The 14,525-nt window shown below is 34.4% G+C and overlaps 1 protein-coding gene across 1 annotated transcript; it reads left to right on the top strand.

Moving 5' to 3' along the window:
• The first annotated feature begins 9,749 nt into the window (after positions 1-9,749).
• On the top strand, positions 9,750-10,663 carry LOC110032323 (stress-response A/B barrel domain-containing protein UP3-like). Its single transcript, XM_020735914.1, has one exon. The coding sequence runs from the start codon at positions 9,793-9,795 to the stop codon at positions 10,408-10,410; it is 618 nt and encodes a 205-aa protein (XP_020591573.1). The 5' UTR covers positions 9,750-9,792; the 3' UTR covers positions 10,411-10,663.
• Positions 10,664-14,525: the final 3,862 nt, after the last annotated feature.

Consider the following 14,525-nt stretch of genomic DNA (forward strand, 5'->3'; position numbering starts at 1 on the left):
GTGGGTTCGATATTCAAGACTTAATCAAAAAGTTCTATGTTACTTGATAATGATACGTATACTTACGTAGTATTCCATATTGAAATATTATAAATATAATCAAATACATCACGTTTTACATCTCTATATAATTGAAAACTTGATCCCGACTTTCTATATATATGTTCCTTCGTGTCTCTTCAAAATGTGTCTCTATTCAATGAATCTTCTAGAAGTTGCCTCCTGATAAGTCAATTGAATGAATTTTCGTGTCCATGGGCTATTTCCCACGTTTTTATCAATGTTTGCTTCAAACACCTCTTCAAAATTCTGCTCCAATCAAATATTTTTTCAAGTAACTTACTTTGGCGCTTAAGCGCGAAGTACATGATGCTTAGGCGCGGATGCTCTAGCGCTTAGGCACCAATCCTATGCGCTTAGGCGCCCCAGTTCAATTTTGCACTTTTTTTTTCTCCAAATTTGACCAATTTTCACTCCTTTTAGTATTTTCCATCCATTTGATTGTACCTCCAAGAAAAAAAACACATATCTTTCATTAAAGCGTAATATCTCAAAAATAAGTATGAAAATGTGTACAAAAATACTATATATTTTAGGTGTATCACTACACAAGTTCATTGCTGAATTTGGGGTGGTTTAAGCACAACTTTCTATAATTTTTTGTGATAATGTCTCGGTCATGGATTTTGCAACTAACATAGTGTTCAATGCCCTTACGAAGCATATCAAGTTCAATCACCATTTCATTTGTGTCCAAATCAATTTTGGGCTGCTTCAAATTCACTACATCATCACACAAGATCAGCCCATTGATATATTTACTAAAGCTCTACCGAAGTAGAAGTTTCTAGCAGCTGCAATCCAAGCTTTAGGTTTGTTCCAAACCTCATCAGCTTGAAGAGGGGAAATAACCTCCACAATATAGGTTTTCGTATGTTGTTCCAGTGGCACAACATAGATAGGTAAACCAAAGTAATTTCTTTATTTAGATCCTTCATCTTAATGTAAGAGGTGGCTTCGGTGCCTGTATGAGATTTTGCGACATGCTGAAGCTAGTCTAGGTTTTCCTTTGTTTTGCTATACCTCCTGCTCTCTTCTTCTGTATCTTGAGCTTTCCCAACAGTGTTCTCAATTATTAACAATTCATGACTAGATTGACAAAAAACAGGAGAACAAGCACAAAGAAACTGGCACGGGAGAAATAAGTGGAGATAATTAAATAAAGGAGAATCAAATTGTATAGGTGTTTAGCTGACGGTGGGAGGCATTATTTTGTTTTAAAATGGAATCAGTACAATTATTTGATCTAATATTTATCCAAATAAACATATAGTACTCACTAAATATGGTTAACTTTCAGATATCCAATTTTTCCTTGTTGGAACTCCTTTTAAATTTGAACATATGTATCAATTAGATCAAACCTATTATATATGTTTGAATAATAAGGATGTTTGAAGGCTTTGGTAAAGGTGTGAGCTAGCTGTTCTTCATTACCAACATAAGTGATTCTTCCTTGATAAAATGATATCTCTAATAAAGCGATGATCGATTTTCTATGTTTAGCCTTTCCATTGGAGATGAGATTGCTAGCAATTTATACAACAATCTTATTATCATAATTTAAATTTGTGCAACATTTTACAATTGGGGCGAGCATTGACCATTTTTCTATTTGAATGCTAGATTTGGCTACAATTGTTTTCTACATACTCCTTATCAAAAGATTTCCACTAGACGGATACAATGCCCAGAGTTGGTTTTTTTTTAACTTTAATGGACCTAGCATTATTAGTATGTGTGTAAGCTTGAATCTTTTAGTGATTATGTTACGCTAGTGTAAGGGATATTTAGTCTTTTGTTATTTATTATTATTCAATATAAATAAGGCTGATATGTTTAGGGTTAGGGTTATGCATGACTTTGTTGTCTTGAACCTTAGGGTTAGGGTTTTGGAGAGATTTTCTTTCTCTCAAATTGAACTATTTGGGAGAGATCATCTACCTTTTCATTTGTAGGTGCTTATCTTATGTATTTGTGTCGAGTTCTTTGATGTACTTGAAATAAATATTTGTTTGCCATAATTTTTGTGGAAAAATATTTTTGGGTTATATAAAAGTGGTATCAGAGCAAGATTCTGGGAAGAAATGACTGGATCACTGCGTACCAGGTCAGATTGGATCATAAACTCACAAAACAATAGAGATTTAACCATTAGGAAAGCCAAAATCGGGATCACCACAGCTTTCGTAATCGAATCTTGTGCTAGATTCACGATTAGAGATAGTTAGGAAGACTATCGGGATTGAGAACTGCTTATGTGACCGAAGTGTGCAATATAGTCTTGGAAAGAGCTAGCTAGGATGTAAACAATGAGATTGTGGCATACTAGCACATCCTTTGTGACTTTATAGGTGTGATACAGTCACAGAAAGAGCTAGCCGAGACACAAGAGACGAGATCTCGACATTCAGACGACAGGATCGTGACAGAGGGTTTCACACGGTACATACACAATCGAATTTGTATAGACTAAATCTAAACTCTATGGAAAACCATCAATGAGATTTCAACTTATAATAGTTCCTCTGTGATAGAAAATTATTTTGGGAGGAATGACAACCAAAAATGTGGAAGGTTTGGAGAAGAAATTGCAGGAATAGGTGAGGAAAATTAAATACGGGATGGAGTAAGGGTTTTAATCATAGAAGAAAATTTCTCCATCGAAAATCGATTTGAAAGCTTCAAGGAGATTATGTGTAAGCTTATAGAGATGCAATCCAAGAACCTGGCGTTGTTCAATTTACAAACCCTAACCAATAGGTGACCGAAGTATCTTTGGCTAAATCAAAAGGGAAAAAGATCAAATGAAGGAATATGAGCAGGGAATTATCGTCAACCATTAAGAACCTTCTCCCAGGGCTCTGATGGGGAGTGGGTTAAAGATTTCTGACGGAAGGGGTTGAGTCAAAACATGGAGCAGGGGTCATGCAAATGGTACGGAGGAGTATGAAGATTGGAAAAAGGAAGACTTTGATCAAAAGAGGGAGTTTTACCCTCAATATATGGGGGGGAAATTACAGAGTGAGAGGAAGTTGCGGTGGAGATGTTAGGGTTAGAAAGTTGAAGATGTAGAGCTTTGAGGGGGAAGACGCACGTGGGTGGGTGTACCGATGAAGTGATATTTTGCGATGAATCAACTAAATGGGGATGAAAAGCTCGTGATAACAGGATTTTATTTCGAGGGGAAAGCCTTAGCTTCGTTTCAATGGTGGGACACTAGATACCTGATTTGCTTATTGGAGGAATTTAAGGATTGTTGGTTAAAATGTTTCTGAGCCATTTAGGAAGCAGATTTACACGAGCAGTTTTTTGCACTGATTCAGGAAGTGTTCTTCATGGAGTATAAGGAAAAATTTGAGATGTTATTTGGCTATTTGAGAGGGATATCGGAAGAAGAATTGTTAGAATGCAACTTCATGAAAGATTCAAGCATGAATTCATCTACTGAGATTGCGAGGATTGGGGGAAATTATAGAATTAACGTTGTTGGTTGAAAATAAAAATGCAATAGAATAGGTGAATATGAGCAGCACATATGGAGCATCATGCTAAAGTACAAGAAAAATGACGATGGATGTCCAAAGAGAGGCTCCGTGAGGCAATAATAACGAGCCATGGTCGGGAACGACACTCATGTGCCTTGCAAAGACAAAGATTCAGGAAAAATGAGTCATGGGGTTATGTTTTTGGTGTGGTGAGAAGTTTTTATTAGGACACCGTTGTAAGGATCGAACATCATAGGTTCTCACAATGTATGATGAGGAGGCAGAGGTTGAAAAAACTGAGAAGATTGTGGTGGAGGAAGAATACTCACTTTTTCCCACATTGAGGATATGACGTCTTTTTGAGAGGGGAGTATTGTTATAATGACTCCTAAGAGAAATTTGGTCTTTTGGGCACTTCATGGCAATTTAATCGTTTATTATTTGTTATAATTTAGTAATAAAATGGCTAATATGTTTAGGTTTGGGTTATGCATGAGATTGTTGACTTGAGCTATAGGGTTAGGCTTTGAGAGAGATATCCTACCTCTCAAATTGTGGTGCTTATCTTATGTGTTTGTGTTAAGTTGTTTGATGTTCTTGCAATAAATTTTTCGTTTTCCCTAATTTTTGTGAAAAATTTTTCTTGGGTCGTTTAAGATTATTTCTTCGATAGATTAATCATTTTAGGAGATATATATATATAAAAAAAATATATCGGCTCTAGTGACAGATAAACTTAGCTTACCTTATAGAAATTTTCTTCAAGGATGTGTGGGTGTGTGTGTGTGAGTGAGTGAGAGAGAGAGAGAGACCTCTATTATATGCAAATTCAATTCCAAGAAAATGCTTTTGGCACCTCAACTCATATAAAGAGGGTGAGGGGGGCGAGAGAGAGAGAGAGAGAGAGAGAGAGAGAGAGCGAGAGAGAGAGGGAGAGAGAGAAAGGGGGGGGGGGGGGGGGGGGAGCTCTATTATATGCAAATTCAATTTCAAGAAAATGCTTTTGGCATGTCAACTCATATTTCTTAAACATTTATTAAAGTGCCACTACTAGTGAGAAGAATGTTGTTGACACACACAACAAGAATCATTATGCTAGAGGGAGAGTATTAAATAAAGGTAAATAGATTAACAACACTATTTTGTACTTCAACATTAGCTAGAAGCTTGTAGAGTATGTTGAATCATGTCGAGGATTTTGTTTCAACCGATGTATGGCCTTTTGAAGCTTTTCTATTTTAGCCTCCGCCTAAGTGGCTACTCTCTATTAGCAACTTTGGTGATGATGAATAGAAAGTGATCTATGTCATAGACCTATGAATATTTGGAGACATGAAATGGGTGGATGTGCCAAGTTCCTAGTATGAAAAACAATAAGAGCATCTATTATAATTTCCATTGTGTGCTTCCATTTAAGTTCAAACAGGATCTAGTGATATGTCATGTGCAAGGGTACATCTAGGGTTGTTATTAATGCATGTGGCAATAGTTGACACTACATGAGCTTGAGAGCGCACGTGGATCAAACTACATCTTTGCTATGCAATGGTTGCTTGCAATAGGGGTGTCAAATATACATCCGTCATCCTAAATTTACTCCAATTTGACTCAAATAATATTTGTTGTAGCCTCCTACAACAACAACAAAGCCTTAATCCCACTACGTGGGGTCGGCTACATGAATCCTTTTTCTCCATTGTGTCCTATTTAGTGTGATATTTTCATTTAGTTCTAATAAATTAAGATCATTTTTTTTATACAATAAGCCTAAGTCTTCCTAGGTCTACCTCTGCCTTCCCTAACATAGGTCGAATCTAAAACATCTACTCTCCTAATCGAATCATCAGATAGTATACGCTTAATGTGACAAAACCATCTAAGACAACTATTTGTAATTTTGTCTGTCACATGAGCTACACCAAACCTATCACGGATATATTCATTTCACATTTTTTTCTCCAAGTGTAAAGCCGCTCATCCACCTAATCATTCTCATCTCGACAACACTTAACTTAGTATTATGCTTCTCTTTTAAAGGTCAACATTCAACGCCATAAAACATTGCAGGTCTCACCAACCTTATAAAATTTTTCTTTCAGTCTAAGCAGTACTTTTCTATCATACAAAAGCTTGAAGCATTCCTCAACTTCAACCAACCAACTTGAATTCTACTGTTAACATCCCCATCAATATCACCATCGCTTTGAACAACAGTCCCTTAGATATCTAAATCATTCACAACTTTTAATAATTTGATCAACCAAAGTTGCACTTCTGTAACTAGAGCTACTACTACAAAAATTACATTCCATCTATTCAGTTTAATGTGATAACCCTTGCTTATTTGACACTACACTCGGGCATCAATGTAGCGGCCCTTGCACACTTTCCACTGTATTCAGGCTATACAGCGTGTCGCTTCTAAGGAACGCCCTAGCACTTACACAAAAATATTTGCTCTAGCCGACCTGAATAATTTTTTTTTTTGGATTTGGGATCAAAATCTCATAATATTTAATATTTTGGATCGGTTTTGGGTTGACCCACCAACCTCAAATTTACCCATTTACCCAAAATTGACCCTTATTTTACCAATTAGCACAAATTTGACTTGAACTTGACTCAAAATTATTTATTTTAAATAATAAATCAGATATAATATGAGTTATTATTTAAGCTTTAAATTTAAATTTAAGTTGGACTTGATTTACTTTAAGTTTGATATTAATTTTTATGTTTAGGTTTAGCTCAGTTCTAAGTTTAGTTTAAATTTCTATTTTAATTTGAGATTAAGCCCAAATTTATTTTAGTTTAGATTTTAATTGAGTTTATTTTAAGATTAGTTTAGATTTTGAATTTAGATTTTTTTTAGGTTTGGTTTATTTTAACTTAAGGTTTGTTCATTTTAGATGTTTAGTTGATTTTAGATTGTTTAGGTTTAATTATCTAATTGATTTTGATTTATTTTAATTTTTATTTAATTTAAGTTTGGGTTTAAAGAATATATTTAAATTTTGTTTAAATGAAGTTTGAGTTCGATTTAAGATTTTAATTTCAAATTTGATAAATTTTAATTTAATATTAATTGATTTTAATTTTGAATCAGTTTTAAACCCATTAAGATTTGTTATGATTTTAAAATGTGTTTAGCTCATATAGTGTGTCTTGATCTGGTTTGGGGGCTCTTTCATTGTTCAAGGTGGTCGTCCTTAAATGGTGACGAGGCATCACTAGTCTCTGCATTTGCGTGCTTTCCTATGGACAAGTGCGCCTCTAATTACCTCTAACATATATTTCTTGAATTAGTTGATTTGTTGAGTCACAAACTCATGGGCACAAGTCATGCTGTTTATGATTTCCCAAGATTGAGGTTTTTTTTCATGAGTTACTAATCATCTTGTTTGTGGCATGATCTACACTCACTATGTCGTTTAGGTTTTTGAACCCAGCTTTATCCGTAGAACACACCCAAGGAATAATGTGTATAAATGAGAGAAAGAAAGAGAAAAATAAAGAAGGAATGGAGTCTCGAGATTATAATATTAGTAATCTTCTCGAGCTTCCCGAAAAAGAACGATAACATTAATATTTATATATTTATGCTAAATAGAAGTTACATTATTAAATATTGATAATCTCATTGAAATCTTCTATCATGGATTAGTTGCAACAATTGTCAAGATTAGCATTACTATGACCTAATCATTTCTTGTCGGGTGGTCGTTTTTCTTACTCACACGATAGCAAAACATTCCTCCACTTATTCGGTCGGCTTTCTCAGTTTGGTCGCCTTGATAATTTGCTCCATGCCCACGGCCTACGGGTGCCTCTTTGCGTTCGCCGAGGTTAGTTCTTCGACACATGTTCTACCCAGAATCGTCAGATCCTATTCAATGAGCTTTGATCATACATTATACATTAACAATGCTAATGACTAAAAAAAAAAAAATAATAAATGTTTCTAAATTTTTCTCTAGATAAATCAGGGGAAAGAAAACCTAATAGAGTTAACACACATGACAAAACTTTTCTCTCTTCATTGTAGAATCACCCATACCAAAGTTGCACTTCTGTAACTAGAGCTACTACTACAAAAATTACATTCCATCTATTCAGTTTAATGTGATAACCCTTGCTTATTTGACACTACACTCGGGCATCAATGTAGCGGCCCTTGCACACTTTCCACTGTATTCAGGCTATACAGCGTGTCGCTTCTAAGGAACGCCCTAGCACTTACACAAAAATATTTGCTCTAGCCGACCTGAATAATTTTTTTTTTTGGATTTGGGATCAAAATCTCATAATATTTAATATTTTGGATCGGTTTTGGGTTGACCCACCAACCTCAAATTTACCCATTTACCCAAAATTGACCCTTATTTTACCAATTAGCACAAATTTGACTTGAACTTGACTCAAAATTATTTATTTTAAATAATAAATCAGATATAATATGAGTTATTATTTAAGCTTTAAATTTAAATTTAAGTTGGACTTGATTTACTTTAAGTTTGATATTAATTTTTATGTTTAGGTTTAGCTCAGTTCTAAGTTTAGTTTAAATTTCTATTTTAATTTGAAATTAAGCCAAAATTTATTTTAGTTTAGATTTTAATTGAGTTTATTTTAAGATTAGTTTAGATTTTGAATTTAGATTTTTTTTAGGTTTGGTTTATTTTAACTTAAGGTTTGTTCATTTTAGATGTTTAGTTGATTTTAGATTGTTTAGGTTTAATTATCTAATTGATTTTGGTTTATTTCAATTTTTATTTAATTTAAGTTTGTGTTTAACGAATAGATTTTGATTTTGTTTAAATGAAGTTTGAGTTCGATTTAAGATTTTAATTTCAAATCTGAAAAATTTTAATTTTTTGATAAATTTTAATTTAATATTAATTGATTTTAATTTTGAATCAGTTTTAAACCCATTAAGATTTGTTATGATTTTAAAATGTGTTTAGCTCATATAGTGTGTCTTGATCTGGTTTGGGGGCTCTTTCATTGTTCAAGGTGGTCGTCCTTAAATGGTGACGAGGCATCACTAGTCTCTGCATTTGCGTGCTTTCCTATGGACAAGTGCGCCTCTAATTACCTCTAACATATATTTCTTGAATTAGTTGATTTGTTGAGTCACAAACTCATGGGCACAAGTCATGCTGTTTATGATTTCCCAAGATTGAGGTTTTTTTTCATGAGTTACTAATCATCTTGTTTGTGGCATGATCTACACTCACTATGTCGTTTAGGTTTTTGAACCCAGCTTTATCCGTAGAACACACCCAAGGAATAATGTGTATAAATGAGAGAAAGAAAGAGAAAAATAAAGAAGGAATGGAGTCTCGAGATTATAATATTAGTAATCTTCTCGAGCTTCCCGAAAAAGAACGATAACATTAATATTTATATATTTATGCTAAATAGAAGTTACATTATTAAATATTGATAATCTCATTGAAATCTTCTATCATGGATTAGTTGCAACAATTGTCAAGATTAGCATTACTATGACCTAATCATTTCTTGTCGGGTGGTCGTTTTTCTTACTCACACGATAGCAAAACATTCCTCCACTTATTCGGTCGGCTTTCTCAGTTTGGTCGCCTTGATAATTTGCTCCATGCCCACGGCCTACGGGTGCCTCTTTGCGTTCGCCGAGGTTAGTTCTTCGACACATGTTCTACCCAGAATCGTCAGATCCTATTCAATGAGCTTTGATCATACATTATACATTAACAATGCTAATGACTAAAAAAAAAAAAATAATAAATGTTTCTAAATTTTTCTCTAGATAAATCAGGGGAAAGAAAACCTAATAGAGTTAACACACATGACAAAACTTTTCTCTCTTCATTGTAGAATCACCCATATGCTTAATATTTATAAATATTATCATATAATACTAAACACATAGATGACGCATGCAATGAGGTCAAATTATGAAAATAATTAAAATAATAATAACCAAAATAATATTCTTAAAAGAAATTTACATACATAATACATATTTCTATTGTATTTATATATTTCACATCTAATTATACATAAAGCCCAAATTTTTATATAACATACATCAACAATAACAATATTATTAATTTTTATAAATAAAATATATCTTTTCATATAAGTAATTAAAGTATCAAAAATATTATAAAAGTAAATATAAAAATTGAGTGTAAGATTTATAAATCCATACGAATTGGAAGACCATCTTCCACTTACTCATTAACACTCCACCGGCGCCATGTCCCCTATCATCGAACACCTCGTCCTCTTCAAAGTCTGCAACTCCGCCCACCCATCAAAGATCGACGCAATGGTCTCCTCCCAGCGCTGCCTCTCCACCCTCGACTTCGTCCCCCACTTAGCCGCCGGCCCCATCCACCGCCTCCGCTCCCCGGCAGCCGATTTCACCCACCTCCTCCACAGCCGCTTCCGCTCCAAACCCGATCTTGCCTCCTATGCCATCCACCCCTCCCACCTCGCGGTCGTCCACCAGAACGCTCCGGTCATCGAAGATGTCTTCGCCGTCGATTGGGTCGCCGATCTCGACGGAGACATCGTGCCGTCGCCGGGATCGGGGATGCGGTTTCTGATCGCGAAGCCGCGGGAGGGCATTCCGGCGGCGGAGATCGTGAAGGCCATCGATGGGGTTAGGACACTGAAGGTAAGCTGTGGGGTGAATTTCTCGCAGGGTAGGGCGAAGGGGTATGATGTGTGTTTGCTTTTGGGGTTTCGGGGGGTGGAGGAGATGGATGGAATGGAGGGGGAAGAGGAGATTGAAGCGATTAAGGAGAAAATTAGGGATTTGATCGATGGTGTTATTGTGGTTGATTTCGTGGTCCCTTCTTCAGGTCTTTAATCGGAAAAATCATTGTGATCTATGATTGGTGATCTACTGGGCCCCATCTAAATTTTTTTTTAAAAAAAAATTGAAATATATCCTGACCGTAGATCACCGTGATCTACGATCAGGATCAGACACTGCATGCAATAGCCGTACGCAATAATTTCTTCTTTAATCGGACCGTGCTTTAGGAGTAAAATCGGCTTACGTACTTAGGCAGTGCGTACATTAGGGGGAGTTTATTCATAAGATATTGGAGAGTTACGAGGGTTAGGAGGGTTATATCTGTGTTATAAACTTTGTAACTTCTCTATAATCTATTTGTAATCTACTTGTATCTTATAGTAAGTTTCACGTTTCTATTTTCATATATTTATATGTTACATATATGTTACAAAGAGATTATAAGAGATAATTAAGATATAACCCCAATACTCTCTGAATAACCTCGCGTACGCAGTCTTACATTACATAAGCAAATTTTTCTCATTATTACTTTAAGGGAGCCCAAATTTTAATTTTTCTGTTTTAGCTGCTACGAATCACTTTTCCAATGCCAGTTTTAATAATTTTCTTACAAAAACAATTTTTAAAAGGTTATTGGAACATTTACATGCATACCACTCAATTCTTATTGTATGTAAATGAAAAAGTGTACTAATGAATGAAAAAGTGTTTTTCATTTTTAAAAGTTAAATATTGATATTTCTTATGCAATATGAAGGGTTTGGGTGGCATAAATGTAAAAAAGTAAAATTTATGTGTTAGATATGTAAATACATAGGAAATGGGTGTTATGTCTGTAACAATAAACAAAGGATACTTAACTGGCTGTTTATATATTTTTAAAAGAGTGAATTTGTGTTGCATTAGAGAATAAATAATATCATTATTAATTTCAGTTCTTCTAAAGATTGGATGTTATATGCTAAAATGTTAAATTAATAGTTTATTATTTTATTTATTATAATATTTTTTAGTGCTGTATACTTTTTTATATATCAAACGTTGTTGGGCCAAAATTTTGATGAATTTATTTGGAGATAATTTTTATTTTATCCTTAATGAATTTTGTTGGATTCTAATTTGTCATTTATGGATCAAGTTTCGAGAGTTAGGGCCGAGTCAAGGAGTGAAGAAAGATAGAGTGGAATAAGTCTGAGATAAGAATCGAATGAGAAGTCTTTTTATTTATTTATTTTTGTTCCGTAATTGTAGAAACGTGTTTTGTACAATTATTGAAAAGATGGAACAATTATGAAAACCTTCGTTAATATCATTAATGTTATAATTTATTGTATAAATTTTATGTCATATATGTATTACAATTTGAATTTTAATATTGGTGGTAATTGACTAGTCGACTAGTTTGAAGTCAATCAACTAAGGTGATCGGTCGAGTGACATCTGTGCCTCCTGGAGTACACGTTGGTCGGTTGAGGTGTTCGACCGTATGATGATCTTGTTCGGTGTTTTTTGGCACGGTCAACCAGAACGGTCGATTGTGAGGTGGTTTTGAGGACCAAACGTAGGGTTGGTCGGTTGAATGTGATTGGTCTTTTTTTTTGTTGTGAGTAGTAGCTCAATTTTTGTTTGACTCGAGTCTTACAGGGCTCGTGTCTCGTCTTTCTGGTTGGTTTATCGCCTAGGTCAAATCTCACAATCTTTCAAGGTCTTAAGCGAATCTTATTGTGGCCGACGTAGGGTATCTGACGAGACTCGCTGCTGAGATGATTCATACCTCACTTTCGGCGGGTCTTACCGCAACCGAGCGGGGAACCATCTCCGGAGCTTGAACATATCCAGGGTTTGGAGACACGGCTTTGTGCTTGGCCTTGGATCACCTGTTGATTGCTTACCTTGAAAGGAGGCCCTTTCCTCGTGGTTGTTCATTCTCTTTGAGATTCATGTTAGTATTTTTGGTATATAAATATTAGTTTCTCGAGTTTTTCTGATCCTTGTTGGCGACAACTACAATAAGGACAGGAAAAATTATTAAACAATCGTTAGCAATAAATTTTTGAATTGATTGTATACATGACTTCCCTTAAGATTCAGTGTCATGTGTGCTCTATAAATAGATATGATTTAAGCCTTGCATCATTTGTTGACAATTTTTCTTTTCACAATTAAGGTGCACTTGTCCCTACCGGAATGTCACCATCGTCGCCATTCTCCTATCATGATGTTTGCTGATGTCTGTGACTAAGGAGTAGTCAATTTGTTTATCGTTATGCTATCCGCCTTCCCCAATTCTTCCAACTCATACCATGTTGGTGGATATAAGAGAGGAAAAATCACAGGAAGTAAGGCACATATTATTGAAAACAAATAAATATGTGAGAAACTTTCATAAGGAACCATAAAATCCTTATTAGAGGAAATTACCAGAGATTTCAGGTTGATATACTTATTCTTTACTCTGGGGTTCACATCTTCTCATAGGAACAAACCCCTATAGTTAATTACATCTTAAATAATTCATGATTACTTAAGAAAGATTCTGATTAAGGTTTAAATTTGTTCTCAGAAAGTTCAAAGATTATGTTAAGGAAAGGAAAGTTGTATTCCTATCCAAAGGATAGTGGATACCAAACTATCCTATAGTTTTGTTTAGTTGAGATTCATCCTTTTAATCCATGTTTTGAGTGGCTAGAATGATCGTCTTGCACAACAGAGTTAGCACTTCCTATAACATGTCAAGATAATCTAAGATGACGCTTATGGTGATGTTCGTCTTTTCTTCAATGGTCCTGCAAAAAAAAAGTTAGAAGAAAAAAGCATTTTTATTTTGTTTTGTTTATTTTTTTTTTGTTGATTTTTAAATTTTTAGACAGCCCGGTCAAAATGTTTATGGCTCTGTCATTCAGGGGTCATCGGCGTACCCTGATTTACTTAACCTAAGAGGTGGTCAACCTACTTTGAATGGAAGATTCTTGTCAGCAACCACATATTGCTTCTTTCAAGAGATCTTTGTAAACTAGGAAAGGCTGGGTAAAGTTGCATTCAGTGATCTTTGTTCATTATAGTTTTATTTAAGTTTTAATGTCTCTTTGGGTTTTAGGGGTTGAAAATTTTAGGTTGATTAAAAATTTTTAGTGAATTAATTTTTTTGTCATTCATTTTATTTTTAGTTAGGATGACTCGATCAAGATCCCATTGTCATTGGGGTTTAGGGTTTGATTAGTCCCGAATGTCTGGAAGATATTTTGTAAGCAACAATGGGTTACCTCCGACAAAATATCTTATTAAACCAAGTTGCATTTTACAGTTCAAGTTTAAGTTTTAATGTCTTTTAAGGTAGATCTTATGTCATTTATGTTAGTTTTGCAGTTTCTCCCAAATTATTCCCGACAGAGGTTAAGTGTATTTTTATTTTTTGAACAAAAAATTCTCTTTGACCTTTAGTCACTTAAGGTGAAACTCTGAATAATCCAAATGAACCTGAATTAGGTTATCTATCCATGGACTATCTTCAAACTTGTTTAAACCAACTTAAGTTTAGGATTGACCAAGATTATCCTAGTTTAATTGCAATCAAACCAGTTCTAATTAGTTAAAATTGACATGCTAAGTCAAATTTAAATCAATTAAGATTAATTTAAAGGTGAACCATGTTAAACTGGTCTGATCCATATTTAATAACCTAGGGTAAATTAAGTTAAATTAAACTATGACATGGTCAAATATTCATTTAAACTTAATTTATTAAGTTTAATTTAGGTTAGAATTAAATCAATCCTTAGGCAAACTAAGTCTCAAATAATGCTTTAAAATAAGTTTCAAGTTGAGTTGATCAGAGATTGAAGTAGCCCGAGTTAAGTTGAGTTAATCGATAATTTAGTTAGATTGGATAAGTCTGAGTTGAGCCGGATTAATTCGGTGATGCATGTTGACCTCACTTTTGGTTGAGGTCTAGAAAACTTCTTTAGTAGCCTAGGTCTAGCCATAGGACTTTCCTATTGACTAGTCTTAGAAAATTAGAAAAGGTACCCCCACCATTAAAAATTCAAAACTTTTCTTTTTACTCAACTTGAAATTCCACATAATGATCTTAACCTCTAGCATTTAGTAGATAAGATCATTATAAGAGAATTCAAGAAGAATCCCTATAGGATTACTTGGCTTTA

This window comes from Phalaenopsis equestris, unplaced genomic scaffold, assembly GCF_001263595.1.
Source record: "Phalaenopsis equestris unplaced genomic scaffold, ASM126359v1 Scaffold000921, whole genome shotgun sequence".
Lineage (NCBI taxonomy): Eukaryota > Viridiplantae > Streptophyta > Magnoliopsida > Asparagales > Orchidaceae > Phalaenopsis > Phalaenopsis equestris.

Bases quoted from the DNA above. Each gene is read 5' to 3' on its own strand.
- LOC110032323 (XM_020735914.1), top strand. From the start codon at position 9,793: ATGTCCCCTATCATCGAACACCTCGTCCTCTTCAAAGTCTGCAACTCC.